At 48.4% G+C, this 23,576-nt stretch overlaps 1 protein-coding gene across 1 annotated transcript; it reads right to left on the reverse strand.

The window, feature by feature from the left end:
* Positions 1 to 314: 314 nt before the first annotated feature.
* Positions 315 to 22,594, reverse strand: LOC144723310 (low-density lipoprotein receptor-related protein 3-like). Its single transcript, XM_078601949.1, has 10 exons — positions 21,800 to 22,594; positions 13,495 to 13,575; positions 12,890 to 13,025; positions 9,933 to 10,138; positions 7,026 to 7,168; positions 5,272 to 5,713; positions 4,331 to 4,468; positions 3,432 to 3,750; positions 2,420 to 2,552; positions 315 to 683 (listed from the first exon to the last, which is right to left on the reverse strand). The coding sequence occupies exons 1-10, from the start codon at positions 21,861 to 21,863 to the stop codon at positions 411 to 413; spliced, it is 1,935 nt and encodes a 644-aa protein (XP_078458075.1). The 5' UTR covers positions 21,864 to 22,594; the 3' UTR covers positions 315 to 410.
* Positions 22,595 to 23,576: the final 982 nt, after the last annotated feature.

Here is a 23,576-nt window from a genome sequence, read left to right on the forward strand (position 1 = left end):
CGCCGCTGCCGCTGGGGCTGCCGCCCCTGCCGCCGTCCACGCCTGCTCGGCCGTTGGTGGCCACCGGCGCCCTGGCGGCCTGCGCGCAGAGCGCGGTCGGCCTGGAGCGGGAGCGCCGCGCAGCATCGAACATGCTGGCATCCTCGGCGGTCGCTGTATGCGCTGCTGCTGCTGCTGCTGCTGCTGCGGCCGTGCCGGCGTTTGCGGCCTCGACGAAGTGAGTCGGTGGCTGCTTGTGCAGCAGGCCAAGCGGCGAGGAGAGGCCGGGGGGACCTGCGTCGGCGCCGCGCACTTCCGCGCCGTCCTGGCACTCCGCGTCGCTGTCGTCATCGTCGGACGGCAGCAGCTGCAGGCGCGACCCGTTGCCCACCCCTGCGCCCGCCCCGCCAGTCAGGTTCGACACCAGCGAGTCAAGGCCGGCGCCCGCCATCCCCGAGCCCGGGCCGCCCTCCCCGAGCCCATCCGTCTCCCCGCTGTCGCCCCCCCCGGCCGGAGCTCCCCGCCCCGTGGTGGCGCCGGCTGCTCCCGGAGCGACTGCTCCGGGATGAGCCGCGCAGGAGGCGGCGGAGGCGGCGCCACAGCCGGCCGCGGCGGTGGCTGTGGCGCGAGTGGGCGCCACCCACAGCCACGGAGAGGCCGAGCTGCGTGCGCATGGCCAAGCGGAGGCTCTCGAGCACCGAGGCCTGATGAGCGCACACAGACACGCACGCAGATCAGCACCTCATCTTACCCCCGTACACAACATTACAATGCCAGCCTATGGTATCACCAGCCTGCGAAACTTATTCCTGAGATATGCTGGTAAAGGTGCAGCCCTTTATCAATCCATGACTGAAAGAGGGCCTCCACACACTGCGAGGGTTGTGGGGTTAATTGATTGTACTCCATTACAAGAGTCACTGTGGGTTTGGTCAACGCAGGGGCATAGACGTCAACCCATAGCAGTACCACAAAGTACTTGGAAGCACTGCTCTCTGCTTCCCACAATGGAGCCCTGCAAGACTTATGAAAACCTATTTTGCATCATGGTCACCCATCCAAGCATTATCCAGGCTCAACTCTGGTTGGCTTTCGAGATCGCACCAGATCGGGTGCATTCTGGGTGATTTCACCGGGCATGGTGGCACGCGCATGTGTTCCGATGCTCTGGCAGTTAGGGTTGTGGATAACACAGATTTGTCAAACTCCCAAACCCATTGTACTTTGAGGTGGCAGAGATGCAGCTGTCTGGATATGCGAGTGTCATCTCCTTGTTATGCATTACGTTACGCAAAAGCAAAAAAAAGGCTAAACACAGAAATTGCAGGAAACTCCACAAAAAGTATTTCTACAGAGTGAGGCTTTCTGGATAAATTACTTTAATAATGCATAACGCTTTGGCAATCCACTGCTAGATAAAACCCTAACAATAGTGGATTCATTATTATTAAAAGCCCAGCAGAGAAAATCATAATACCAGCCTTCAATATCAAGATTTTCAGATCAAAACCTTGTTCCAGCAAAGAATACAACACAAACGTGCATTACTAAGACTCTAGAGATCCACACTGGGATAGCAACATAGAATATAAAACACCTGCCTCCAATATCGGCTCTTTATTATCAACACAATTCCAGAATGTAATATCAGCATCCAATCTCATAATCTATTCTCAACATCTTCATTCCTGAATGATGTCAAGATCAGATCTCAATACACCAGGGCTGGGGAACCTTTTCCTTACCGAGGCCTGAATGGGACTTTCAAATACCTTTAGAGAACAACCACACATTAACATGCACACCTCAGTTACTTGTCACTGCAAGAAGCCCTTGCAGTGGACAGAAGTGACTGAGCACGCTAAATTAGAAATAGTTATGCCAGATGGATATTTATTCCTCTCGAGTACATTATTGGTTTTGCTTAAGATGCTTTGAGTGATGGATACATGGAATTGGTGGGCCGTTTCATCGCAGAAGGACTCATGTGGCCTCAAATCACATGAAAAAAACAACACAGGATGTATCCTCCACACAGAGAAACATTTAACGAGGTCGCTGGCAGACTCAAGCAGGCATGTGACTATCAGCAACAGCAATAGCAAGAGGCATGCTGGTTGTGGTGTACAGGATGGAGAAGTATTTTATGGGTTGCCGAGCGAGACAAACCCAGCTGAATTTAAGCCATGGTGATGAGTGTATGGTAAGGAGCAGTAAAGTGTCGTGTGTCACAATAAGCCATCTACAAGACGGGCGGTATGTATGTATTTTTTGTCGAACTTCTTTCGCACCGTACGCAGCCAACCGTACTAATCGAAGGTGCGGGGGAAGGACAACAAAATCTGCCCTTTAGTAGCAATGAATAACCACAAAGCAAAGGGCGGCGAGGCTGCCTGTGTCACACAGTAAGTAACAGGAAAGTGCAGAGCAGGGCGCTCACCTGACCGTGCGTGTGCACGGGGAAATCCTCTACGGGCGGCACAAGGCCCTGTGCGATCAGCTGACTGTAGGAGGGGGGCGGCTCGCGGCACAGCAGCTCAGCATCGAGTCGCGTGAGCGGGCTGTCGAACCACCTGCACAAGGTGACGGGGGAACAGTCACTCAAGCCTCGTTCGTGAGCCATGTCACGAAGATTAAACCGCACCCGAGATTCGAATGACATGAATCGTGGTTGATATCATTAAACCATCCTTTGTTGTCTCACTTGCATTGCCTCGTTTGTAGTGTTTTGTGCCATCTTGTTCATTCCGTATGATCGAGGCGTGGGAATGAGGCGTGGGAATGAGACGTGAGAGCAAGTGAGAGTGGCTCATAGTCCAGTTTCAATTTACCCTGCAATCAATGGCCTGTATTAAACCACATCAAAATATCGCATGGCAGATGTGAACATCTCCTACCCCAATGGCCATGTAAAAATATAAATTACCCACAATCTCAAACCCATGGACTGCATAACGCACTACTGCTCACTTCGATCATTCGCTGGCATCCATTCCAGATATTCATCGGCGTACCACTGAAGCCGTTCACCATTTCACCAAACTCAACATGAACATGTAAACCTTGCCGATCAACTCCTCACCATGTGAAAGAAGGAGAACGGTGAAGTGTCTTCGAATGGCTATGAGCAAGCTGGCGACAGGCGGGTTAGAGGTTGGGAGGTTTTATGTATCTTGAACTTCTTTGGAACCGTACATAGCCAACCATGCTAATCAGACGAAGGCCAACTAAACACAAAAAGTAGTTCTAAAGAAACTATCTTTCAATCGAGATGATTTAAAAGTGCATAGCTCCAGTCGCTTCCTAACATCGGAAGAACGTTCCAGACGGCTGCAGGAGTGCATCTGAAAGCACGCGACACAGTGACCATCTTTTTTCGATGGCTAGCCAAAAGCTGCTGCTGTGAGGGTGACCAGAGTTTGCGCGATGGCTACGTAGGAACGAGGGCGCACCTGTACTGGCGCGAGCGCAGCGTGTAGAGCTTGCAGGAGCATCCAAGCGCGATGACGAGCAGCAGGCCGCACACGAGGCCGCCGATGGTCGCGGCCGTGATGACGCGGCGCGGCACCACAAGCGGGCACTCCTTCTCATCCGAGCCGTCGCCGCAATCGTCCTGCCCGTCGCACACCCAGCTCTCGAAGATGCAGCGGTCGTTGTGGCAGTGCCACGTGCCAGGCTGGCACGACAGGCAGTGCCGCTCGTCCGAGCCATCGGGGCACTGCGTCTGGTAGTTGCACCGCTCGGCGCGACCGTAGCAGCTCGTGCCGGCGCCTGAGAGAAGTTAGACAATTTCTTTTTTTACAAAATGTTCATGCTTCGACAGCTAACATTTGTATAAATAAGATTATATATAGATGTATTCATGAAAGTAAAGGTGCAGCCACCCTGCAATTGTTTGCTCACTCGTCTACTGGCAGAAGTGCTTTCACTCGAGTTCTAAAGAAACCCTTGATTTCTCCAACTCTTCCACACGAGCCAAATATCTCGGAAGAGGTGGGAGCACCCACACTTGACATGAGCACAAGTGGTCTGCCAACCAGCTGCGGTGTACGCACTTATACCGCCGACCTGGTTACACAAGATGGCTCATCGAAGAGGCTAATATCATCATCACGTGGGAATTTCATAGGAGTAGCAAAATAATTAAACACACGTTTCTAAACGTGGAGGGCAAAAGCGGAGAACCTGGAGAAAAACCCATGCGACCGCGGGGAAAACGTTGCAAACTCCAAATATAGAAGCGGCAGGGTCAGGATAGAACCCATGCCTCCCGCATACCTGGCGAGGGAGATATAACATCTAACCACACACGTTGTGCCCCTAGCGGAGCTAAAGTGGGGGAGAGGCTCACCAGAGCCGAGGCTTGGTTTGGCGCAGGGGAACTGCTCCTGCGGGCACTGACCGCACCCAGCCTCGTCTCGACCGTCCACGCAGTCCCAGTGGCCGTCACAGCGCTGAGAGTCGTCATAGCAGCCGCCGTCCGAGCCACCTGCTCGCAGAGACACACGATGTCAAACCTGTCAAAATCCATCGCACCCGTCTACTGCATCACGTCATGCCTCTAAAACTCAACTCTTTTGAAGAGTTTTTTGTGTTCAGTTTGTCGTCCTTACCCCGCACCTCCAATGAGCACGGTTGACTATGTACGACGCGAAAGAAGTTGAACATACATACGCACATTACGACCGTGTAGTGAACGAAAGGAAGAGGCGTACCCATGGGTGAGGCTCGGAGGCTTAAAGTTACAACTGGGGCAGAGGCAAAATGGCCAAAAAATCCTGTATATTACAGGATATTCCTGAACCAAACACTATACAAGAAGCATGGCAGTATGTGTGTACTGATGTTTTTGAGCTCAACTGTGGATCGACCCATAGCTGATCATGAGGATATACTTGTCATTATCTAAGCTGGTATTATATGTGTGGATATTCTTTCGTGAAAAATATTCATGCTATGTAAAATACCATCTGTGCCAGGCCCACATGGAATGATAATAGGCGAATAAACCAAGTACATGAACAGGGGACTGCTGATTGGCATTCGGGATAGGGGTGATGAAGTTTTATGGAGGAAACACAACATTTTACAGGATGGTGAAGTTTTAATATCCATCCAATTTCATGTTTGTGGGGAACTAGTACAATGGAGAAGCTGTTGACTCGTTCCATTGTTTGAAGCTGGGGGTAGGCACACCGCTTGACTACGTTGCTATTTTTCAGAGCATCAGTTTGTTGCACGACCAGAGTTCACGTTCATTTCACCGCGGATGGCACCGCCACCCCCACTCACCTCCGCCGCATGGGTGCTGCAATGGCGGGCAGTACCCGGCCACGCGGTACGTGGCGTTGAACCCTCGCGCCGAGCTCGAGCGCCGGTCGGAGAAGAAGCGCACCACGACCTGGCCCGACGCCGTCTGCACACTAACGGGGAGGTCGTAGCGCTTCAGCCCCGTCAACTGGACCAGCGGCTTGACCGCCACCTCGCTGCCAAAACCGGCGTCGCTGTCGTTGCCACTGTTGAGGCCCTCGAACACCTCGAGGGTGTCGGTGGAACCCGGCGCCAGCTGCAGGTCGACGAAGAGCAGCACGAGCGGCCGAGCGTCGTCCGTGTTGATCACCCAGCGGCAGTTGGCGCCCGCGGGGTACGCGTGCGGGTAGCGCGGAGAGCTGAACCAGCCGTAGAAGTTGCGCAGCCAGTGCGACCCACACGGCGCGTTCTCTGGTCCGCCAATCTGCGACGGGGAGGTCAACGGGTCGGTCGGTTAGAGGGCGGGATTGTTAGGACGCGACGGTGGGTTGAGCCAGGCGTGGTGGCGATGGGGCATGCCTGTGATCCAGCGCTTTGTAAGCAAGGGGTTGGTGGATCATCCAGCACTGAGGTTGTCTCTCATACGGTCCAACAAGGGTATGAGGCTTCATGAATGAAAAAGAAAACTGTAACACTGTAGTCCAATGCACAACTACTACACTCCAATGACACGTCTGCTAAAATGTTATATTAAACTGTATGCAAGTATTGCCAGCAATGTCACCAGTGCTACAACGATGCAATTGAAGGTACGTGTCAAGTCTTTTTGTCATTTACAAAGGACACCGACCTCATGGGACAAATCGCAACGTAGCACAAGCACCTAAGTACAAAAACCATTTGTTTTACCGAGTCGCGCGTTCCATTTTAATGAATCACACATGTGAAGAGACTTTGAAGCTATGTGTCGCTCTCTCTTCTTTTTAACAAAGGTACCTTAGACGATTGACACTTACAAAATATAGCACGTACTAATATTAACTTGATAGGGTTACGGCGCATAGTGCAATCGGCCGAAACACACAGATAAACGCCGACATAAGACGTCTCAAAACCAGACAGCAGCAGAAACTCTGTTCACACTGAGCAGCCTGACAATGCGGCCACAGTGGGGACACCACTCAAGAAATGCAACGCCGTCTCAAGAGTTAACCATCGGTCAAGAGGGAACGTACATCCCTCTGCAAAATATATATTTTTAAATCCTTTATATTAAGTTCGCTTGCTTGCGTGCTTGCTTGCGTGCTTGCTTACGACCGTGCAAATCTTTCGGTCGTTTTTTAACCCACTTCCCGTGATCCAATCGAGCTGACATTTTCCACACAGACTCGTTGTGCGAGACAATTAATGTTCGTGAAAAAAAATTCCCAAAATTTTACACTTTTTAGGCAAACATTTTTTATTTTACATATATTCAAATAGAACTCATTCATGGCTTTGGCTGAACGTCACAGTGTAAGAGCCCAGAGCGTAACCCCTCCACAGGCCGTGGCGGAGTAGCACAGTTGGTAGCGCCCTCGCTTCCCATGCCAAAGGTCGCGGGATCGATCACCGCGTCCTCCACAGGCGAATATATTTTTAAATCCTTTATATTAAGTTTGCTGCCACGCATATAAAGGATTTATAGTGAAAAACTTTGTTTTTACGGGTTATACTTATTAAAAAACCTGGGACTATGGGACAGGGGACTCAGCCAGGCCATTGTGGCTGGACAGGTGATGGGGGGGGGACCTCACCTGTGCAACGTTGGGCTTGCAGCCACGCTCGTCTGATCCGTCACCGCACTCGTCCTGTCCGTTGCACTCCCAGGTGCGCAGCACGCACCGCCCATTCGCGCAGCGCAACTGGTCGTCCGGGCATTGAGTTGCCTGCAGCAGACCTGCAGGCACACACATAAGACAAAGATCCCCCACATAGCCTTAGCAGATGGTTTGGGCAAGTGCTGTTAGCGAGCACCTATGAAGGACGACACGGCACACGAGGGGGTGGGTGGCCAGCACCATGCCCGGCCGCCTTTTTCTCCCGAGTGGAAATGTTTACACATCGCACCAGGTACTCATGTGAGGCTGGGTTAACTTAGGGGAGGTCTAGGACCAGTTCAGATAATGGTCACCGGTGTTGGCCATGAGAGGGGATCGAACCCAGATCGCCAGGTTTGGAGTGCAGCGCGCTAACCACTGCACTACTGCTCCCCACAGGTACTCACAACAACAACCGCCATTCGCCAATAAGTGGCGGTGACGTCACCATGACGCTTGTGCCAGGTTATGTGCACCTTGAGGCCACGTGAAGTGTCGAACGCCCGCTGGAAGGTCACGGGGCAGACGCAGGTGCAACTGGGTCAACTGACTGAGACGACTGGCTGATACACCACCTGTGCCCCCTACTGTGCCAACTTGCTGTGCTTTAGCCACCCGGCGCTCCGCTCGTTGTTGTGAGCGTCACTCCTCCGCCCTCCGTTGTTGTTGGAGGGCGACTGCCTCCAACTGCCCAGTAGCGTCCTTCACGGGCCTCCTCCACAGAGGCCGATTTTGACACCGCTGGTACCAGTCATTGGCAAGTCCGCTCAGCTCCACATCCTCCTTTACCACATCACTCCATCTCTTCTCTAGCTCGTGCCGCGCCCGTTTAGCCCCCTCGATCCGGCCGAACAAAAGCTGTTTAGGCATGCGGTGGCTGGGCATGTGGGCTACATGACCCAGCCAATGTAGCCTTGCCTGCCAGAGGAGCTCACCGATGGGACTTTTTCCAGATCTTTCAAGGATTTGTGAGCTCCTCACACAATTCAGCCTGGATAAACCAGGATGGATCGTAGGCAGGCCAGCCTAAATGTTTCTAATCAGTGAAGATGTTCCATTACGGGGGTCCACGTTTCGCAAGCGTAGAGAAGGGAGGGAATGACTGTGGCCGGGAAGACGTGAAGCTTCATGCAGAGCGACAGACCAGGTAACTTCCACACAGCGTTACGCAACCGATGAAAAGATAATGCCGCTCGACTGATTCGGAGTGAGACCTGCTGTTAAACCGGAGCTAGTCATGAGCACACTGCCCAGGTATGGGAAACTCTCCATTCTCTCCACAACTGCCCTATCACCAATTGGGAGTTGTGGGGGTGAAATGTCCGATTTGTACAAAATACCCAGGCAGGTGCTTAGTTTTGGTGGGGCTGATGGTAAGGCCCCACCTCCTGGTGGCAAGCTCCAGGTTCAGCAGCAGCACCTCCAACTCCTCCTCTGCGTGAGCAGCAATTACCAGATCATCGGCATACATAACATGGTTGAGCAATAGGGAGCCATCCCTTTCCGCATCCGGGCATCGATCAGTTTCCCATTGTATCTGTACCAGATGGAAATTCCTCCGGTACAGCTATTGAAGGCTTCACGAACTACGTGGTCGAAATAGATGTTAAATGTGGGAGCCAGAGGACATCCCTGTCGCACCCCAAGGTGTACAGGGAATGGCTCCGACTCCCGGCCACGTAGTTTTATCCGGGCCCGCTCACCATCATGAAGGTCCTTAATGATCGTGAGCAGAGGATGAGGGACTCCGAAAGCATGAATAACAACCCAGAGGCCAGGCCTACTGATGGTATCATAGGCCTTGACCAGATCAATAAAGCAGAGATGTAGGTCTTGTTGGAATTCCCTACACCTCTGCTGTAGCAGACGGACAGAAAATATGGCATCTGTGCAGGAGGACCGCCCTTTCCTAAAACCGCATTGGGGCTCCGCAAGCCTCTCCTCAGTATGCCTAGCAAGGCGATGTTGAATAATCCTTGCCAGGACCTTTCCCGGCACACCGAGGAGAGAGATGCCCCTGTAGTTGTTACAGTCTGTGCAGTCCCCCTTCTTAAAGAGGGGGACCACTAGGGCATCCCTTCCAATCCTGCGGAACCCGTCCAGTGGTCCAGACTGTTATGTCATGTAGGGCAGTCTGTGCACAAACGCCACCCTCCCCCTAAGCATTTCGCTTGGGAGATCATCTCTGCCCGGTGCCTTTTCCTGGTCTCAAATTCTGGATTGCCTTCAATACTTCCTCAACAGATGGCACCTCAGCCAGCCACTCATAGGTGGTGACTTCTTCCAATATTTGAGGCACCGCAGCCTCGGCAGGGTCACCCCCACTTTGTCCCATGTTGTTATCCAGGCTGAGGAATGTCCCCTCCCCCTGGACCTCACAGAAATGCTTAGGTACACACGCACGCACACACACACTGCAACTGTAAACGTTTACGTGGCGTGCACAAAATAGGCCAGGCCATCTGGTTTGTGTCTTTGTGCACTTGGTCGAAGGATTGTTGAGTTTCTGCTGCTGAACGCTCATGAACATGGGCATACACCGCCCTTATGTAAATCCACTTCTGAATGAGGGCCGGCCCACACCACTTACCACACCAATGGCATACTTATTCCTAATCGCCTTGCAGCCCAGAATGGTTGGGAATTTCCACAAATCTATGTCACCTACCCCCCAAAGTGTGGAATTTCATGTGCCACAATGCTCGGTCCAACACACGAAGTTAACCTCTGCAGCTCAGTCATGAATTGCAGTCCTTGCTTTGCCGTTAACTTTCTAAGCCAAGCGGCAGAACAATAAGATGGATGAGTGACAACAAATGATCGCGCCGGGGGAGAAGGACTCACTGGTGACGTAGCGGAGCTCGAATCCGGACCCGGAGGCCGAGGCGTCCGAGTGGAACTTGATCCAGACGTGGTCGCGTGGCGAGATGAAGGGCGGCGGCAGCGCGCTCCCGCACGCGCGGTAGTCGTGCGCACCGCGACTGCCCGGCCCCAGCATGAGCCAGTCGGCGGTGCAGCCCTCGGAACCCTCCATCTCAAAGCCCGTGAAGCTGCCGCCGGGAAAAAACACAACACACGCGCACACCATCATCCAAACGGCTCGCACACGAGTAGTCGCCGTTGCGATTGGAATCATGCGGTGATGAATTGTAAGCGATTTGGAGTAGAAGATTTACACGGGAATCGATTCTTAAAAAAAAATCCACAACATTATCTTGATGGTGCTGTCAGCATCATGAGACAAAGCAACCATTCGGATCACTCACAGAGCAGTGAACGGCCCACGGTAACAGAGTTACCTCTGAGATCCTTTCAAATGACCTGGTCCACATAGTACAGGGCAGCACTTTCTCACCCACTCTGCCGGCGAGATTAATGTTTGCCCCATGACATTCATACTGATATTTTAATTATCAAAGCTAGACGTTGGGCAAAATTAAGTGTGGAACCAAATTTTATTTGACGGGTTTTTTTTTTGTTCCGAGTCATTTACGATCGGAATGTATTCAGCACATCATTAGGGGCGAATCTGGGAGCTGTCCGACCTAAGCTTGAAGCTTCGGTTACAAAAAAAGTATAATCTTGATTTGAAGCTTTCATGACTGCAGGAATCCATACTCGTTGGTTCTTTCGGTAAAGTCACGTAGTTGGAAAAATAATAAATCACGACGTTTCAATTGCAACACAAGAAATCGTCATAGTTACAAGAAATTATGGAATTTCAGCTATATCCCATCACACAAATATATACAATCGAGCCTCAATACATAAATGTCCCTAGAATATAATTTAGCGGCACACCTGACCTCAATTTACAATCTATTTTTTTCACAAAGCTTCAAAACAAATTTTAACATAACCGCCGTTCACCAAAGTAGCGGTGACGTCACCATGGCGCTTGTGCCATTCTAGGTGCACTTTGAGGCCACGTGAAGTGTCCAAGGCCTGCTGGCAGGAGGCCACAGAACAGACCCAGGTTCCATGGGTTCACCGACTGAGATGACGAGCAGAAGCACCAACTGTGCTGCCCACTGTGAGTGACAACTCTGCACTTTAGCTGCCCGGCACGTCGCTCGTTGTTGTGAGCGTCGCTCCTCTGCCTTCGCTGTTTTTGGGAGGGCGACTGCCTCCACTCTCCCGCAGCATCCTCAAACGATGGCACATCAGCCAACTAAATTTCGATTTAAAGCTTTCGTGACTGCAGGGATTCATCTTCTTGGTTCTTTCGGTAAAGTCACGTAGAAGGGAAATAATAAAATAATAAAAATAAAAGAACAGGTCCTGTTCTTCACCTGAGGACGGCTGCTTGCGTTGTGGCCGAAACGTCGTGAGAATTATTTTATTGTTTTATTTGTATTATTTTATTATTTCCCTTCTACGTGACTTTACTGAAAGAACCAAGAAGATCAGCCAACTACTCACAAGGAGTGGGCTCCCTCCTCCAATATTTGATTGAGGCACAGCAGCACAAGCACCAGGACAGTCAGCCCCACCTTGCCCTCCCCACCCCAAGACCTCACAGAAACGCTAAGCAAACCTGCGAACCTGTTCTTAAGGGTCAGAGATTGGATCCATATTATTTCCCTTAAGGATGGTGTTAAACAGACCAGAACATACTGCCTTTTAATTATTAACAGGTGAAAGTAAGCAATTTAATTATATACTATTTATAGTCAGCACAGTGTGTCCTTAAAATGTTTTATTATTTCAATAGCAGTTGCCCTGGTATACCAGTTTCCTTACTGAAACCCAGTTGACTAAAACGACCAACTTTTGCATGTTTATAGCTTGTAATTTACTTATATTGCTTTTAAGATTATAAAAATATGAAATGCGAATAAAAGAAAGGTAGGACCCACCAATTAAACCAAATAAAATTCAAAGCCAATTTTGGAGCACAACTAAACGAGCCAGTGGTTACTGTAAAGTACTAAACCTGGATAACTCATGACGTTTCCACTCAGCGTGGAGACGCAGATAACAAGGCAACATTGCTGTTCAATGTTTGAGCTTCAGGAGTGAGATTTTTTAGTCTCCAATTTATTTTCTATTTATGAGCTGTTCTCCAAAAAAACTATAAAACACTGTTTTATTTGACCAAGTAAGGTCAATTGAGCTATATAGCTTTTTCAAAAGCGACTGGCTACAAATGATAGCTCAATGAAATGGCTTATCGTGTAGGAATTTATACCAGCCAAATATTCTTAAACACGCTTCTAAATGTGGATGTAAAAACTGGCGGATGTGGAGAAAAATCCACGCTACCACAGGGACAACAGGCAAACTCCAAATACACAGGCATCAGGGTTGGAATCAAACCCACAACCTCCTGCATACCAGACGAGGGAGTTAACATCTCATCACCGCGGCACTCCCAAACAACACGGTTACCCATGTGTGAATGTTGAACGTCTTTCCCACCTTGACTTAAAGCTTTCGTGACTGCAGGAATTCATATTCTTTGGGTCTTTCGGTAAAGTCACGTAGATAGGTTAAAATTAATAAAAATAAAATAAACCAAAAACTACGACATTTCGATCACAACACAAGCGATCGTCATGACGACTTTACCGAAAGACCCAAAGAATGTCTTTCCCACCGTACGTATCCAACAGTGCCAATCAGAGGTACGGGAGACACGGTATATGTGCCCACGTTATTTCGAGGACACGCCGCATCATTGCGACATCATTACTGCCTCGCTTCTCAACTGCCACCTTGTCCAAGTCTCTCCCACGCACGAGCACGCGCCGCCGGTGAGACGCTGCCCCCCCTCTCCTAATAGCGGTCACGTCCCGTACCTGATGGTAATGACGTGTCCCGGCTGAGCGCGGATGAACCAGCTGCAGTTGAGGCTGCCGGGGTACGCCGTGGGCCAGCCAGGGCTGTGTATGACGCCCGAGGGCCCGCTCATCTCCTCCATCATTGATCCACACGCTGGGGGAGCAATTGACAAACATTTCAGATATTTAACGATACGACGTTACAAATGGTCAAGGAGATGGAGCGATGAAATCAGTTCGAGTGCAGGTATTCGTTGCATTATTACAATACAGGATCTTGGGAGACAGCGGTGAATTATCCAGCACTGAATTAATCAGGATCGCTCATGACAACCCTTTTGCCAACCACTGCTGAAATAAGGCCTCTCCATGCCTCGTCAGTTTTGGAGGTTGTTTCACTAAACTTTGCCACAACGGTCAGTGCGAGTTGATTAAGATGAAGGGCAAGAGGTGGGGGGAGGACTCGTTCAGATATTACTCTCCACTGACATCAGCCATTTAGCTGGACTTGAACGGAGGTTGTTAAGTTATAGACTGCAGTGTGCAAAGCCCTCCTCTGCCACTGAGATATTAACATAGCATCTTCTATTATGCCGAGTTGTTTGTGTGAACAGTGTACTGACCCCATGGCATTAGCTGCCGGGACGATGTCCGGAGAGCACTGGAGAGTAGAACTTCACTGGGCTGACTGGAAGCATGAAGATCTGTTAGAAAATAACACACACGTGGGAATTATGGTGATGAGGTGACCTTTACAGCAGACAAAGAAACCGAGAGAAACAGAAACCCCAGGCCTTGTCACTAATGAAGTGACACTCACTGTGCCCTTTGTCAATCCACTGCGGTGCAGACCATGTGCGTTCATTTTAGCAAACTTCACCATGCTGGTCAGTGCAGGTTGGTGAAGAAACAGAGCATAGATGTGAGAAAATTGAAGTACAACTAATTGATCGATTTTGCTGCACCGATCTAAGCTACCGATTCAAACACTAACCAGGCTCGAGCCCGCTTAGCTGCCGAGATCTGCCAAGATTGGGGCTCATTCCAGGTGATTTAGTCATCAGCCACTCTATGTACGAGGTCTCTAACAAATCAACCCCCAGCGAATCGATTGTCACGATTCCGAGGCACGATTCAATTCAAGTATCTATGCTCATTTCCCTTGTTAATAGTGTATCATTTGCAAATGTGCTTATATTTTTTTTTTATCTCTTTCCTATTCTGCCTTGTTCAACATGGCAAAGGCTAAAATTATCTTTAATGAGCATTTGTCATAAATACTGTAATCAAGTCTGAGACACACGACTCGATGTGTGTATTATTAAAGTACATTTTTATTTTAATAACCGAATTGTATTGTTGCATCCCGACTGGGTACAAACTTGCATCATGAACAAACGTCTGGTCTACATGTACATGAGTAAGCTGATTTGACTCTGTCGCTTGCTTGTATGAAGTGGCGGGCCTGAAATGCTTGTATTTTTCCCTCTTTGACGTGTTGTACCTTGTATATTACATTTATCAATGTAATAGACAAAGTAATATACATTAAATAATAATATTATTTTATTATTTCCCTTCTACGTGACTTTATATTATATTAATATCGCTTCTACGTGACTTTATCGAAAGTCACGTAGAAGGGAAATAATAAATATTAAATTTTCTGATATTATATTAATATTATTTTATTATTTCCCTTCTACGTGACTTTACAGAAAGAACCAAGAATATACTCTCCATCCTACTACGCTGGCCCTGGCCTGGTGCTATCTGTGACGAGAGACTTAAACAGCGGTGCACATCTATACATTGACATGAGGTGAATCCCTCCCCTAAATCACGTGACCTGTGTGCGGCCACCCCCATTGAATCATGACCTTTTATAAAAACAGACATTGCTCGGTGCAGCATGAGGCCCTGAAGCAGCCTCTACTTTCATACTCTCATCTTTCCACACCCTGTGGTTCTATTTTCCATTTCTTTTCCATCATTTTCCTCTTACTTCCCATTCATTCTCTTTGCTCTTCTCTTTCCCGTTCCCTTTTATTTTTCAATAAATTGTATCCTTGATTCTATTTCCCTTCTCGTGATGTGCCATGGGTAAACCGTTTTATCGTTGTTAACGTAAACATTTTTAAGAGCAGTGTTACACATGGTTACAGTTTAACAACGAAACGCCCTCCCGTTGTGCAAAAGTACACAACAGATGTGGTTCCCTCCTACACCAGTGGTAAATTAAGAACAGCTCAGGACTGTGGTCACTAATCTTGAACCGTGGAGCGCATAGCACGGCACTGCCCACTATCATTCGCTGCCAGCATTTCAGACATTCACCAGGCTACTCCTGAAGCCATTCACTGGCTCGTCAATCGTGGCACAAACGTATAAACATTGCTGATCAACCCCCCAACATATAAAAACAATAAGTAGAAGAAAGTGCCCATTCAAGACAGTGCGGAGTGCATTTAAAATAGCGCTGCCCTTCATGGCACACAAGTCACAACCGCATAATGTGGAGCTGTGTCGAATTACGATGGGAGCAACGTTTACTGGTAAATGAATCGCTGCTGTTGTACAGCAACCGCGTTCGCCTACAGCTTGTTTACAATACAGCTCTGTGCTGCACACAGCTGAGGACCCAAAAAACAAAGACTTCTTTTAATTCAGTGCATGCGTATTCACAAGGGAACAGATGTTTGTGTGTCCCTGATACCTTAATGCAATGGGGCTGCTTCCGTTGTTATTGAAGCTAGGTTGAAACAAAAGCCTTTACTTGAATTTAAACAACATTGTGTCTCAGAAAGTATAAAGTCTGCGAGACAGGAATGAGCCCAGCACCACTGAAATCATCCTGTTTTAAAGCGGGTAGCAACATGTGATTATGCCCGTGGATTCCTCCACCCACGTTGTGGACTCAGTCTACCAGGAAGTTTTTGTCTCATCCATTCTATGTTAAACCACAACAAAGACAAATATACCCCTATAGCCTTTAATAGACTATGAGGACAAGTGCTGTTTGCGAACACCTATGAAGGCACATGAAGGGGTGGGTGGCCAGCACCACGCCTGGCCACCTTTGTCTCCTGAGTGATGATGTTTTTCACACATCGCACTAGGGACTCATGCTCAAATGCAAGGAAGGGCATTCTCAATTGCAGTGCCTAAATTGTGGAATGGACTGATCACAGATCTCAATATTACGACCTTGCGTATCTTTATTTGCATTGAGGTCATTGCGAACATGACTATTACAGCCACATTTGTAAATGCCCTTTGTAAAATTATTTGTGACTGCAGTGAGAATTCCATTTTCTGAAAGACTGTCAATATAAAATAGGAAATGCAATTGTAATGAATGCTGGTTTGAAATTACATTATAAATAACGCCATGTCAGTTTCTCACAAGTGCCCTGCATAATGTTATTTTGGATTACTAGCTAGGTTTCAATTGTATATAGTTCTGGTTTGTTTATTATCCATGTTAATAAATTGTCCCTATTTTTGTTCTATGCAAATCCTCCCTTCCCAGTAATGTGGTTGGCACCAGAGCAGCCGTTTTGGCCGGGTAGCCATCGAAAAAGATCTGCCGAGCTGAATGGGTCTTATCTGAAATACACTTAATAAACTGCACTTTTTATAGCCTAAGTCCCAGTGTTTTGGGATATATTTCGATTTAAAGCTTTCGTGACTGCAGGGATTCATCTTCTTGGTTCTTTCGGTAAAGTCACGTAGAAGGGAAATAATAAAATAAAAAAAATAAAACAATAAAATATAATTCTCACGACGTTTCGGCCACAACGCAAGCAGCCGTCCTCAGGTGAAGAACAGGTCTGTCGGAAAGTTATTCAGACGCTGTCTTTCCGACAGACCTGTTCTTCACCTGAGGACGGCTGCTTGCGTTGTGGCCGAAACGTCGTGAGAATGATTTAATTGGTTTATTTTTATTATTTTATTATTTCCCTTCTACGTGACTTTACCAAAAGAACCAAGAAGATTTTGGGATAGAGTTTATAAGTGTGTATTGGGATGACCGACATGCTGAAAAACTTTTATTATTAGCAGTGTGACGATTCACCCAATGCAATCTGATGAACTGACATGATTCAGGTTCACAATTTTATTCAAGAATAGGTTCTTTCTTGGCTGTTCTGTGTAACTTGTTTTTACATCTAAAGGTAACATGGGTACAAAAGTTGCATAATAATTGCCATGAATCGATAATTGGTTCTTACACATGCACCGAGCATAAGTAGCTAAGTAAAGGTTGATTTGTCCATTAAGGAAGAATCAGCTAGCCCAACAGGAGACTAGTTTAGAAGATACGAAACATGTAGACCTATTTGGTTTGGATATATTAGAAGAACTGAGGCCAACAAATAACAACTATCAGTGGCCTGGCACTGCTATGTAGTTGAAGGAAGAAGCAGAAACTGTCCAAACAAGAGGTGGATTGTCAGCATAGAGGACCTACAAGAGGCAAATGCCAAGGCCAGAGAAAGGATTGGAATGGGTTCATTAAGTCTCAGACAGCTGCCATGTGTCAACTGACGGAAGAGGGATTTAAAAAAAGAATGACATGCCTACTCCTTACAATGCATGAAGGATAACCATCTAATTCTGGGTAAAACAGGCTTATCGAATTGATTCCAAGTGTAATTGTGCGGTTTCATAGTCTGCAGCTGTTTCCTGACACGGTGTTATCCTCCAGCACTAATAGCAGAAGGGCGTTATAAATATAATTGGTGATAAAATCCATAATGCATAAAAGCAACATATTATAGCCAGGACGGAGGGACCACGTGTGCATTACGCATCAGCATAGGCACCCTCACAATGACCTTTTAAACCAAACACTGACCTGTTGCTCCTTTTTTCACACCATCTTTTAATTCATTGTTTTAGCTAAAGGAACACTCTACGGACACAAAACATTAGTTCACCATCTTTTAATTCATTGTTTTAGCTAAAGGAACACTCTACGGACACAAAACATTAGTTCAGGTGCATTTACACAATTGTAGGTGTCTGCTGATGATAACCCTTCTACGGAGATGTAGCATTTGAAAAGGCTTTCAAGCCAAAGGCACTTATGTAAGTGTGGCTTGCAAGAGTGTCTGCTTGCCAGATGCTACTGGCCCTGTACCAGCCACACTACACCACCACACACAAGACACCCGCCACTTAAGTGTTCAGAACAAATAAGAGTAGCAGTCACTGAAACACAGGCTCTGCTTTGAATGGGACTCCCTCATTTTGACACAAGATCATTTTGATCAACACAAAAACACCACCCGAAAGAGACACAGACTGTTGGGGAAGGTGTTGTTATTGAGCACCTATGAAGGACAGCACAGTGCTCGAGGGGGTGGTGTGGCTAAAAACCACACCAGCCACTTTTGTCTCCCCAGTGCTGATGTGTATGCACCACCATGTTAACCGTGGCTATGAATTAAAACTCCGGATGCTTTGTTTGTAGTATGATGGGCGAACCACAATGCTACCGCTCCCCACATTTGATCAACACAGACATACGCAAGTACAGTTTTACAAACACCAATCTATAAATAATGTGAATCCTGAATGGGTGCCAATCCATTATGCATTCAAATCCACTCATAAAAACACCAATGACAACACAAGGCTTGTGGCATTAAAACATATGGTGCAGAATTAAAAGATCCTCCGAGATCTCTCCTGCACATGTTGACCAAGCGACAAATATTTTTTTCAGTCCTATATTTAAGTACTGTACGTATGTGATATTTATGGTGCTGATGTCTTCCTGGTTTAAAAGGTTACTTTAAGGGTTGGATATCTCTCCTCTGTTTTACAACTTGCACGGCCCTCACGTGTAAATACACAAGACGCCAGCCTTAGGCAAGTCCAACCCTTTATGGACCGAGACAACCGACTTAAGAATGGTGACCAAATCACTTCTGTCAGGAACTGCAAGGTCAATACTGTGTAGGGGAAGAAAGCCTGTCATTTTGCTGCTTCATAAATGAGACATGTAAGTATAAGCATTCTATTCATAAAAAAATATGTTTTATAAGTATTTGTCAACCCACTGCTGGATGAAGGCCTCCCCATGCTGTTTCAATCACGAGGATTGTATAAAACTAGTTTAATATGCTGATCAATCTGAGTTGAATGTGGAACTCAAGAATTGTTCAGATATCACTCGCCACAGATGTTAGCCATGGCTGGGACGTGAACAAAGGTTGTCACATTCATAATACAATGCACTAAACACTGTGCCACCACTTCAGCAAGCATTGTATGACACAAATTGTATTATGAATATAATTGATTTTACTCTTTAGTCAGAAGGCAATGTAGATTTGCTAAACTGTCGTTTGTAAGCCTGTGCATTACCCTTTAATTATTTAGGAAAGTCCCAATGATAATTTAGACTATTTCAGGGGGGTCCTACATTGGGATTTTTGGCCAATTCCTATTAGGAGTGTTTGGTAAGTGGACGGAAACTGGACTCACCAAATAAAGCTCAATATAAATAAGAGGGAATAACACCCAATGCTCCCTAGAGATTAATATCAATAGTTAAACCGTACCACCATTATTAGGCTACCTCACACCCAACTCGGGGCCAACTTTTCCCATGATCAACCTTCACCACAGTGCAGTGCACTAAAATTTATAGTTGGATTGTACTTCTATACTCCCACTTCTATGCCACCTGCCTTTAACAACCTGCGCTAAACCAGCATGATGAAAAATCGTCAAGCCATGTGGGGGGAGGTTGGTCTACACCACAAAAAAGGAACCAGTGACGAAGAACTGTGAACAAAAATGGGCAACACCCAAAACCTGTTTGAGCAAGAGAACATTTGACTTGTGTGGATTAGGGACTCTGACGTAAATTGAGTTTTGCAAGATGGAATGTATCTCACTTACGTCTAGATTTCCCGACACGTGACCTCACGAGCTTACTCTCTCAAATGTCAATATTCATGTGACATGTTTTGTGTTACACAGCATTTACCAGCAGTCGGTGCAAGAGGCTAACGGCAATGAACTCCTGATTTTAATTTACCAAGTTACATTTCTAGTCAGCAACTGAAACTTTGGACAATATTCTCAATCCACCCCGTTGGTATCTCGACGGGCCTTTGTCAATCCACTGCTGAAAGATGGCACCTCCACCACGGGTCATGGGGGTCGTTCGATCACACTTCATCACACTGGTCTGTGTGGGTTGGTTAAGGACAGGGAGTTTCCAAGGCAGGTTCAGGTATCACTCACACCGAAGTTGGCCATGGCTGGGAATCGAAATCAGGCTGCCAAGTCCAGAGCCCGGTGAGCTCACACCAATGTACCACCCTAGCATCGCAACCCACCAACCATAACATTCATATAGCTACGCAGTAAGGCTGCTATTTTTCTCATGGTGTGGTCATGTGTGGGTATATTCAACAATAGCTCTCGGCTAGCACAGAACAGGAGAACAAATACCCGAGAGGGATGAGAGGGTGGTTCTTTCTGCCTGCTGTGGTGTGAACCCCACACACACGCGGCTGACCTCCAACATCCTTTGCATAGAACATGAACACAATGACAGCAGGGACGACAAAACAGCCCCGAGACTTGTGACGTAAAGTGCCTGACGAGCGAATAGACCCCTGCGCGCCTCTGTGCCCAAAAGCGCCGGGAGGCATCACAGCTTGGTTCTTCTCGTTATTCGAGTGGTGTTAGCCCGAAATATTCTCGTTTGGTTTACGGTAATGGTCCATAGGGCAGGGAAGATATTGGCACCACACTGTAATATATCACCGAAAGCCCTATAAGGCAGCAAGGCAATCTTTCTCGTCTCTGCTTCAAAGTAGGGGAAACGGTTCCTAAACATTAGCCTGCTATATACAGTACTTTGTATATGATGGTCAATAAAAGTTAACTACTGAACAAATAAATATGCATTTGATAAAGTTCCTACCATTGTTATTTACCATATATAAAGTACTATCAAAGACTATGAACATTTCTTGTCTGGTCCAATGAACTATTACGGTATGTAGACCAGTATAGGTTTAATTAAAGCCACCTTTCCTTACCATTCTCATTAAATGTCATTTTGTTAAAGACACGTATACATTTTACTATAATGTACACGATAGATAATCTATGGGTTAAAATCTATATTACATAAATTAGTTTGTATAGTTTTGTTCAGATATAACAGTATGGTTGTGGAGGCCAACATCGCCTTTGTCTTCCTATGAACGAGCACATTAGCACACATCAGCACTCAGTCAACACATACAACATACACCGAAGCACGAGTGCTGTTTATGATATCGTTTCAGATATGGACATACATACCAACCATTAGTAATGGCACAACATTTTTACAGTATAACAAAATAGCCATACACAATTATAGTTGATAAGGGTGATACAAACGATACAAATAGATCAGTCGTGCTAAAAAACATACTAATAACGCGTGACACGTGCTTACAAACAACCAGACAATAGTGAGGATACAACATACACATGACAATAAACCAGGTACAATTACAGTAATGACTATACAAAACATATAAATAAATTAGACGTGCAGTAATCAGTTTTAACATATACGAATACCGAAACTTGATATCGATGGATAATACACTACTGATGGATATACAACACTAGCCATTTCGAATAATACAACAGAACTAGACGTGAGAGTGATGATGGGTTATCTCATATGCAAATCAACTAGAAACTACAGCGATAAGGAAAGGGCAACGTACGATGTCGGTTTATTTAAAGTCTAAATAGAAATGTCTTTCAATCTTCACGGCGAGTCACGATACGACACACAAGACACACAACCAAACCGTAGCCAACGACGATGACAAATAAAAAAAACAGCCCACAGCACACGCACACAGAAATCACCACCACCACCAACACACGTACCCGTCCAGCAGAGGAGAGACAGCGCCACGAACACGAAGCCCGCGGTGTTTCTCGGGGCTCGCATGGTCAGGTCGAACCACACTGGGTCTGTGACCAGGTCAGGTCAAGTCAGGTCAGGTCAAATGAGGTCAACAATCGGGCTGCTGTCAGGGTAATGACGAAAGGGAACCTCGGCTGCGTTGGATCAGAGATCGTGTCGCGTCGTGGGATCGGGTTGAGATAGAAGCGTGGAGTCGGATCAGGCCACGCCAGGATCAGATCGGCTGAGATCGGTCGACCGAGACGGGCTCGGATCGCTCTCGCCCACTCGCGCTGCGTGCAGTGCGGGCAGCCCCTTCAGGCAAGCCCGCAGGCTCCCACGTAGGCCTAGCGTCTCGTAGCTCGTCGCACTCCGCAGCCTTCTCCTCCTCGTCGACGTCGTTGCCGTCTTCGTCGTTCCCGACGAGGAGCGAGACGTTAAGACGGGCGGCAAGACACGGGCAGAGAGCGGGGTCACCCGACTCGGGGGGCCTGGGTCCCAGGAGGAGCTTGGAGGCGACAAAATGGAGCGACCTGGGCCCGGCTCTCGCCCGACCGACCAACGACGTCGTGAGAGGAGGCCGCGAAAGGCGTCGGCAAGAGCGGCGCGGCTTGGCGTGAGGCTCCCCGCGGTGGAAGTGCCTCACGAGAGAGAGACAGAGAGACAGACAGGAGAGCTGGGGGGGTGGGGGTGGTGGCGAGCGGGGAGGTTGTTGCCGCCGCTGTTGCTGGGAGCGGTGATGGAGGCGGAAGCGATCCCGGGGTGTCTCGCCGCGCGCTGTCACTTCCGCCCCCCTCACTACCCCACCCCACTACACCCCCCCCCACCCACTACCCCCCCCCACTACACCCCCCCCACTACCCCCCCCCACTACACCCCCCCCACTACACCCCCCCCCCACCCACTACCCCCCCACTACACCCCCCCCACTACCCCCCCCCACTACACCCCCCCCACTACACCCCCCCCCACTACACCCCCCCCCCCACCCACTACCCCCCCACTACACCCCCCCCCACTACACCCCCCCCCCCCACTACACCCCCCCACCCACTACCCCCCCCACTACACCCCCCCCACTACACCCCCCCCCACTACACCGCCCCCCACTACACCCCCCCACCTACTACCCCCCCACTACACCCCCCCCCACTACCCCCCCCCACTACACCCCCCCACTACACCCCCCCACCCACTACCCCCCCCACTACACCCCCCCACTACCCCCACCCCACTACACCCCCCCCCACTACACCCCCTCACTACACCCTCCCTCACTACACCCCCTCCCACTATACCCCCCCCACTACACCCCCCCCCCCACAGCTCCCCACCCAACAGCCCCCCCAAACCCTGAGGGGCCATCCATGTAGTAGGTGCGCGAAATTCCGTCAAAACTTGACCCCCCCCTCCCTGTACGCACGCGAACTTTCTACACCCCCCCCCCACCTGCGTACGTTCGCCTGACGCACCCCCCCCCCCCCGAATCCTATAGAACGGCCGATATATAATCCACGCAGAAAGATCAATGATTAATAATATTAACGTGTTTAAGCAAACAGACAGTCCACCGCCGGACTATCTAACTCATACGAAGGCCAATGTCGAAAAATTATTATCGAGGCTTCACCCCCCCCCCCCGTTTCCTATGCGTACATTGTCAGTACACCCCCCCATACGCAAGCTGCGCATTTGTGTTAACCCCCCCTCCCCCCTCCATGCGTACGCTGTACGCACTCAATGGATGGCCCCCACCCC

Source organism: Lampetra planeri, chromosome 17, assembly GCF_965212315.1.
Source record: "Lampetra planeri chromosome 17, kcLamPlan1.2.h2, whole genome shotgun sequence".
NCBI classification, from domain to species: Eukaryota; Metazoa; Chordata; class Hyperoartia; order Petromyzontiformes; family Petromyzontidae; genus Lampetra; species Lampetra planeri.

Excerpts from the sequence above, each read along its gene's own strand:
- LOC144723310 (XM_078601949.1), bottom strand. The coding sequence starts at position 21,863 with ATGCGAGCCCCGAGAAACACCGCGGGCTTCGTGTTCGTGGCGCTGTCT. Across the intron at positions 4,469-5,271 it reads GCAGCACCCATGCGGCGGAG|GTGGCTCGGACGGCGGCTGC; the intron begins GTGAGTGGGGGT and ends CTCTGCGAGCAG. Across the intron at positions 3,751-4,330 it reads CAAACCAAGCCTCGGCTCTG|GCGCCGGCACGAGCTGCTAC; the intron begins GTGAGCCTCTCC and ends AACTTCTCTCAG.